General features: G+C 34.9%; 1 protein-coding gene across 1 annotated transcript; it reads left to right on the forward strand.

The window, feature by feature from the left end:
• The first annotated feature begins 4,780 nt into the window (after positions 1 to 4,780).
• Positions 4,781 to 5,910, forward strand: LOC147407350 (glycine-rich RNA-binding protein GRP1A-like). Its single transcript, XM_086435868.1, has 2 exons — positions 4,781 to 5,115; positions 5,394 to 5,910. Exons 1-2 carry the CDS (start codon positions 5,002 to 5,004, stop codon positions 5,718 to 5,720), a joined length of 441 nt encoding a protein of 146 aa, XP_086291994.1. The 5' UTR covers positions 4,781 to 5,001; the 3' UTR covers positions 5,721 to 5,910.
• Positions 5,911 to 9,009: the final 3,099 nt, after the last annotated feature.

The raw sequence follows: 9,009 nt of genomic DNA on the forward strand, positions 1-9,009 counted from the left end.
CCCCAAAGTATTGGCCGTGCATATAACCATAGATTTTTTTTAGGGATACAAAGTCAGTTGTGTATCCCGAGAAAAAAATCTATGGTTTTATGTATAGTAGCGTAGAGGGAGTTGGTCAGAGAGGAGGGGGCGGGGGGGTGTCAATTTATCATTATCTGTTAGTGTTAGTGTTAGTGTGCCGTTGTAATCATAATGAGATTTGTTCAACTACAGTGTGACATCAAAAGATAAGAGTAGCTGTTATATGAAGAAGTCAAGACATTTAATTTAATCATCCCCTCCATTGTATATCTCTAGTGGTCCTCCACAGTAGGGCTGTCAACGGGGATTGGGTTGGGTTGATTCAGCAGATAATTAGAAGATCCCAATTTTAATTACAATCAAATTGGATCTGGATCGGATCAAACCAAGAAATATGATTATTGTTTGGTAAAACTATCTTCCAAATTACATTAAAATGATTAAAATGCACTTATATGCAAATAAAAGCACCAATTGATGTTATTTGGTCCTTAAGGCGAATTAGCGCTTCTCTTGCCACACTAACTTTTGCTTAGAGCACCCTCCAATTCACATTAAACCAACAAACAATTAACATACATCTTTGGGTGCTCTAAGTAAATCTATGTTAAACTTAACGATTATAAGTAAATCAATTCTATGTTTTAAGTATTGACAAGCCAGCAAATCTCAAGAAAATAACTCATCAAGGAGTTACAAAGTCTTCAAAAACCCCCAATTTAAAAATATTGGGAAACACATTTTCTACCAATGTGGGAGAGATTTCCTAAACTCTTTTTTTTTTTTCCTTCAGTGAATCTGGGTACTGTCCCCCACCCTTGCGAGTAGTATTAGTCGCTGAGGATGAGTGGGGTAAGCCGCAAACCCCATATATCAATTTTCGTCCTTTGAACCCAAGACGTTGTCCAAGAAACACAAGGTCTTAGACCAACTTCACTGCCCTGTGTGGGTAGATTTCCTAAACCTTCCATAAAGAGAATTCAATGAGAGAAATATCATGGCACATAGAGGACATTGAATGTGATGTGCGGGCGTAGCACATGCCTTAGGACTAGTTTTTGGACAAGACCATAGTCTATGGACTGGGCAGAACCCATATACGGGTCTGATCCCTTGTCTACAAGGATACCCGGTTATCCAAAAAATAAATCTCAGTCCAGTTAGTCTTTTGTCCAACTAAAATTGATTTTTAAGAATTTAAGAGCAGTTATTATTTTGTATTTTTTGTGAAACTGCAATTGCATTTCTATAAATAATTGTTTGAAACTTTTTTATATTATAGAATAATGATTTTCTGACTCCCCCCCACCCCCACCACCACCCTTAACATACTCCCCCATACTCTTTTGACGTGGCATGTGCTAGAACAATAGTTTTCATCGGGATACACAACTACACATAATATGGAGGTATCAGTTGTGTATCCCAAGGAAAATATATGATTCCAGCACATGCCGTTTCAAGTGGGTAGGGGGGAGTTAGGAAATCACTACTCTTTTTTATATTTACAAAAGGAAAATGCTTAAGTAACTTTAAAATTGACATCGATTCTCACATTGCTCACATGGATGTACGTATGTAACCATAGATTCTTTTCCTCGAGATACAAATGAAAAGCATCTATGGTTATTCCTGCACCTCCACATCAGCAATGCCAGAATCGATTTCAATTTTAATGCTACTCCAGCACAACTCTGTACAAAATATGACTTTATTGGGGCTGTCAATGGGCCGGGCCAAATAAAAGTTATCTAGCTCCAAGCTTGGTTCGCTGCTTATATGGGCCGCAAATCTCATATAAAAATATGTTGTAAAATATATGTAATATGCAGGTTATCACATGTATGGGGCCTCCCAACGGGGGCTAGCCACCAAGTCTAAGCCCAATCTGATACCTGAACGGGCCAAGTAACATTACCTAAATCAAATCCACATCGGGATGGGCCAGGAAAAAACCAGCCCATTGAAAATCGTAGTTTCGATGCTAGACAAAAGTGTAGATCTATGTTACCTGGTTTGTCAGTTTGCTCGATTTGAATTTTGGGTTCGCAAATCACCATTGAACGAATCTGGTTCATAGGAGCAAGTAGAGTTAATTCATTTTTTTGATTCGCTAGTTTGGTTCAATGAACCAATTGAATTTACAAATTAGTTAGCATGGATTCATCGTTGAATTCTATGAATCCAAGTTCGTACCACGAATCAGTTTACTTTGTACCAAATTGTGACCGGGCTAATAGGAACGAATCTGATTGATTCTATTGACACACCAACTTTTACTAATAGCACAGCAATCATTTTGAAGTTAAAAAGTTGTCAAGGTTAGTTTGATGTGTTGTAGGTAAAAGTTAGTGTGTTAATGAATGCTCTCTTTTTTTTAAAACCATCATTACCATCTAACTTTCAAGAGCAATTTATTCTTACAAAGCTTCAAAAAGTCCCACTAAAGCCCAACCTATGAATATGATTTTCAAGCCATGGTTTCTAAAACGTATCGCTCGAGTCGTCTTGATATCAGGCATGGACGAGAAGGACAGACAAGTAAATGTATTGGACGAAATTTAAAACTCACATTCATTTTTCTCATTGTTGATCTAAATGTCCCAAATTTATCGAAAAACTAATCCAAAATAACTCGGTCTCAAGATGTCAAAACAAGTTTTAAAACCATGCTTCAAGCACACTAGTACAGATATCTCTTCAGAGACAGATGGATGCATGCGACAAATCTATGCAGCCCTTTCTTATCACAATTACAAGGCGCTGCTAAAGTACAAAATGTAATTTGATAAAATTCACAGGGGCGCAACTGTAATTAGACCCTCAGATATTTTTAGAGGCAAGTGTCAGCTAATCCAAACGACCGACTCTTTTCTCAAGTCTCTCTAATTCATCATCTCCCCTGTGATTTCACCTTTAGCTGATCTAACTCGGGTTAAATTAAGTAAAGATTTCATGCACCTCGGAGTCACTTAATATTCAATAATCCCACATCCCATAATGGCACGTGGAGTTTTCTTTTTAATCCCTGGCCCACTTTCAACATACTTGATGTTCTGGTCATTGGAATTTATCAATTATCTCTTAGTGAATATTTTTAGATTCCCTTGAGTTTTCAAACTAATCATATAACCTCATTGGCAGTGGAATGATAAAGTCTTCAACTTCATATCAAATTTTCTATTTTTTTTATTTTTTTATGATCAAATTCTATATTTTTCAATATTGATTTGCAGGGTAACATGGTATGAAAAGTAAGGCATTTTGTTAATTGTAGAACAAAGAGAGTAAAAACAAGCATTTTTTTTTTCTTTTACAACCAAGCACTTGTATAATTTTGGGGTACTTTTCTAAAGAAACTACCAAGCACTTCACTCACAAAAAATGGTAAAATTCCATAAAATATATCATTACAAATGCAAAATTTTGTGTTTACTAGCTTTTTTAGAGTAACCACACGGCAAATGCCTAAATTACCCAATATTTTATGTGTGAGTGAAAAAACAAGAATACACCTAAACCCTCAAATCAAATGCATGCAAATTATTGGTAGAATGACCAAGAACAACAAGGCCCATCTCCTAGATACACTGAATTATTGCTAATTACAAATGACTCTTAATAATACTAGAAGGGATAAATAAGTACTCACTTATAAGTTCTTGACTTGTAATTTGAGAACTCATAGTGGAATTATAAAATTTGCCATATATATGCCCATAATCGACCAAGAGAATCACTTTTGACAACATCCTAGAATATAATAATCCACAATTAAGTTTATCCAAAATATATATATATATATCCTACAATTAAGTTTAACAAGGAAGGTTAACGAAAATGGGGTTTAAATCTATGTATACAAACCTTTATCCTTCATTTAATTTTCATGTGATTTTAGTTTATACCCTACAATTTTCAAAATCTATTTGAGAACTTTCATACCAATAACAGAAGAAGAAGTTCAAGGGAAAGATTACCTTTTTTTTGTGTGTGTGTGTATCTTGAGTTGGAGGGATGATGAAAATCTCCCCTACATTATGTAGTTTAAACATTTGGCCAATGGTTTGTGTGGATCCATTTATCTTGATAGTATCATATAGAGGGTTGCAATCTGGGCAGACTGGTCCAAACTCAACCTAATTTATGGGTGAGTCCAGGCCAAGTTATGTAGAAGATGAGTTGAACTCGGGTTAAGGATACGAGTAACCCGTACTTAATAAATATTTTTATATTAGTTATAAATTTTTTATTTCATCTTTTTATTACAACTTGTAGACAATTAGTAAATATTAACATGAATTTTGATATTTTATGGTTTGTCTAAATATTATTTCAATGATAGATTTGAAGTTGTATACTATTTTATTTACTAATAATCTTACTTTTTTATGTTGGATTTTTTTTTAAAATGTTAAATTTATTTGTTATTCAAAATAAATTAGGATTATGCAATGAGCCTATCCCTCCAACCCGACCAAATCATCCAAAATTATTTAACTCAGATTAATCCAAATTCAACCCGATTTTAGAAGATCAGACTCGAGTTGAAGTTGAATTAGTGAGCCTAGGCCCGATGGTCCGGTTGGGGCCCAAGTTGCAACCTTAATCATATGCGACATTTTTTAAGAATGGGATCGTTGAATATTCCATGAGCCTGTCTTCTTGACAGCATTACTCTTAAACAATAAATAACACATGCGGTGTTTGGCTGCAGAAATAATAATCTATTAAACAAATAAAAAAAGGTTGATTTTTGCGAGTTTTCGTGCAAGCATATTCTGATTTTCTGAAGAATTAGGTTTCCCTCGTTCGACGGAATAGCATTATTGAGAACAGAGTTACAGATGCAACCAAATAACCTCTCTTGACCCACTCATCTATAAATACAAACTTTGGGTTCTAGGGTTTTAGTGAGCTTTTTATTTTTCATTCTTTTTCTCTAAGGATTGTTTCGCTGTTATAGATAGGGATAGAGATATGGCGTCTGCAGATGTTGAGTACAGTTGCTTCGTAGGCGGACTCGCATGGACAACTGATAGCCACTCTCTAGAGAGGGCTTTTAGTTCTTACGGCGAGATCCTCCAATCAAAGGTCCGTTATTATCAATCAGACGCCGGGATCGGATCGGATCAGAACTGATTGTTTCGTTTTTTTCGTGATCTTTCTTGTTCTCTCTGATACCGGTGGCTTTGTTTCTGTTTCTCTCTCTATGTCTCTATGTTATTTAATTGATCACCGGAAACGGTATGTGTATCTTCTTCTTTTCTAGATCGATACATTTGATTTGTGTTACAGATCTCTGAATTTCTCGATCTCGATCGCGATCTGTTCTTACTTCTTTATTGTTTTTTTTATTATATTAATTATAGATCATCAACGACCGTGAAACTGGGAGATCGAGAGGTTTTGGGTTTGTGACCTTTGTTGATGAACGATCCATGAGAGATGCGATCGAAGGGATGAATGGACAAAACCTTGACGGACGGAATATCACCGTTAATGAAGCTCAAGCTAGGGGAAGCGGCGGCGGAGGAGGAGGAGGAGGAGGTTACCGTAGTAGCGGTGGTGGATACGGTGGTGGTGGTGGACGTCGTGATGACGGTGGTTACAGTCGTGGTGGTGGTGGTGGTCGTGATCGCGGGTATGGCGATGGTGGATCTCGTTATTCTTCTAGGGATGGGGACTGGAGGCAGTAGGATTTAATGTTAGTTATGTGATTTCAGTGTCGCTTGTTTTATGTTCTGTGTTAGGTCGTTTGGTGTGTTTGTTACTTTTTGGTTACTTGGTCATTTGTTCTAATGTTGATTTCTTTTTATAAACACGAGTTTGATCTTATAGTATTTGATTGAAGTTTTGGAATATTAATGTGGAATTTTTAAATGTTTATTTTGGTGCCCATTAATTTGAGATGAAATAATTCACTCTGAATGATTATTTGTTTACTTCACTTCATACGCAAAATGGGGTTTGGGTTGAGAGTGAGGAGGCGTCGGCCTTCAGCAGGGGGCTCTAGATTTTATACATATCAGTGGGACAACTGGGTACTTTCTTGAGCAAACGGAGTTACAAGCTCTCTAGGGTTATAGGGCCCAATAAGGTTAGCAAGGGTAGTGTTAAAGGCTCTCCAATCCTTAATGCGATGATATGCCTCAGAACCTAGTTCTTCTCTATGAGAGACTAATGGATGACAAAAGTGACTTCATCTTCCATATGTGGTAAGTAATTCTAAGGGAAAAAAAAAAAAAAAGAAAGAAAGGGTAGAATAGAAAATCAAAATAATGGTAGAATAGGAAAGCAATAACGTGGTAGATTAGAAGAAACAGTAAGGATATGTCCCAATATCATTTATCTCATTTTTAAATATTATTTTTGAGTCTTCTATCATTCTATTTCTAAATTCTAATCATGATTTCCGTTGTCCTACAATAAAGACTTCATTAATCAGGTGAAGGTTTGAAGAAAAGATACAACCGGTCATCTTCGGCCTCTAGGATAATTTAATCTCTTGAGTTTTAGATAGGATTTTTGAAGAGTTCAAAATCAGTCATCTTAGGCCTCTAGGATATTTTTTTTTGAAGTGACATTCAAATCCCAAGAATAAGATAAGGATTTTTGAAGAGTTCAAAATCAATCATCTTTGACCTCTAGAGAGTTCAAATCAGTCATCTTTGGCCTCTAATTTTTTTTAAAGTGACATTCAAATCTCAAGAACAAAATCGGATTTGCGGAGTGATGGCAAACGATTGATTTTTAATTATGTGAAAGATGATAAAAAAAAGCAATGATTTTCCAGAAGATGACGAAGAGAAGGACAATCAAGATTCTGCACCCCCCCCCCCCCAACTATAGATAGAAAATAGGGGTATTTAATTAATACTTTACTAGCCTATTAGAGAAGACCTAGGTCAAGGATTGTGTCATTAGTTTGAAAATGCAATCCTACCCCTTCTTAGCACGCTCTCATTTAATTCTTGAAAAATTTACAATTTTTTTTTTTTTTTTCAATGCAAGTATTATTCTCTGGATTATTGAACTATTTTGAATAATTCACATATTTTAAGTTAAAAAATAATAATAAAACATGTTTTTTTAGGATTTTTATGAATTTTTACAAAACTCGATCGAAAAAAAAGCTATTTTAACTTGTTGTATGTTGCAAAGTATAAATTTGTAAGTTGTGACGTATGACACGAGTAAACTTTGAAGCGCCTTGCTTCTAAATTTTGGAGGAATCCACTTTTTTAAGTGACAAATGTCCATTTTATCTTTAAAAAAATAATGACATGACCCTTTACATTTATTTGAGATTACACCTTGATTTTTCAAATTGATGATTTATCCCTTGATGTTGGTCTTTCTTTATAAACTAATATAACAATTACCTCAATGCCCTCATTGTCACCATCCATCGTTATTACCATCACCACCTTCACCAATTTCATCATCACCATCACTGTCGTATTATTGAATTTTTGGGTTTTTCATTTATCGAACTTTTGACCGAATTTTAGGTTATATTTCAATTAACATTCATATTTTAAGAATAAGACAGGATTTTTGGAAAGGTAGCAAATGATTGATTTTTTACTATGTGAAAGATAATAGATACTTGGATTAAAAAATCAATGATTTTCTACAAGATGATGAAGACAAAGAGAATTGGTAGATAATAATATATACCAAAGAGATTGTAGATAACCGAATTTTAGAGAACAATCAAGGTTTTTTCCCTGTTATAAATAGAAAATGGGGGTATTTAATTAATACTTTTCTAGTCTATAAAAGAAGACCAAACTCAAGGATTATGTCATTAGTTTGAAAATGCATTCTTGCCCACACGTAGTTCTCAATGGTCTTATTTGAATAAACATTTATGGGAAAAATAAATAAATGTAAGAAATAGATTTTTGGGAGATGAAATTTTTTTTATTTAAAATTTTGAGCAAAACGCTTAATTTTTCTCATTAGAGGTTTTTTAATTTGTCAAATTAGCTTTTACTCAAATTTGAGTCATGGTTAACGATGGTCTAGTAAGAAGGGGTTCTCGAGTACAAGTTAAAGATGAAGACATCTAGGTCATTTGCATTAGTTTCTCATAGAAGACCTAAGTCAAGGAGCATATCCTCAGTTTTGAAATACAAGGGTATCTCTAAATTGATAAAAACATTTGGGGGAGGGGGCATGTCTAAATCACCTTTGTTGAGTAAAAATGTAGACATGCCTCCACTTTAAGATACGTTTTTGTAGGGGTGTCAATGGATAGCCAAAATTCGAATTCGAAATCGAAAAATCGGATATTATCCGAAAATTTCGGATATCGGATTCGGATGTTATTTTAAAATTCGAATGAATTTCGGATACGAATTCGGATATTACGATATCTGATTCGATAATATTCGATCCGATATAATATATGTATTCTGTATTCATGTTTTACAACAAAACATTTATATATGTATATATATATGTTGTGTATTCATGTTTTACAATAAAAATTTAATCTGTTTTTATCTTCTCTCAACCTCAACCACACGAACCAGAATCAGTCGAAGTAAACGGAGGGTTTTGACCGTGCGGGATTGCGAGCTCCTTCTCCGACCGGCGAGTATACAAGTACGTATTTCTCTCTCTCTCTCTTCCTTTCTCTCTCTGTAAAACCCATTTATCGACAGTGCGAACTCCATAATCTCCAGCCGAAGAGCATCAACAATCTCAACCCTTGCGATCACTGTTGGAATCTCTCTCAGCGATCACTTTGGCATCGGCGTCCATTGGCAGGTCGAATTGGTCGAAATCTCTCTCTCAAAACCCATTTGATTTTATTTGTTTTTTTTTTTTCCAGATATTTTCGGATAATTTTCGGATTGTAGATTTTGGATTCGAATCAGATAATATAGGATATCCGATAATTTATTCGGATATGAATTCGAATATTCGTTAGTGATATCTGATCAGATTCGAATTCGAATTCAGATAGTACTAAAA

This window comes from Akebia trifoliata, chromosome 3 (assembly GCF_017979445.1).
Source record: "Akebia trifoliata isolate Shusen 1 chromosome 3, ASM1797944v1, whole genome shotgun sequence".
Lineage (NCBI taxonomy): Eukaryota > Viridiplantae > Streptophyta > Magnoliopsida > Ranunculales > Lardizabalaceae > Akebia > Akebia trifoliata.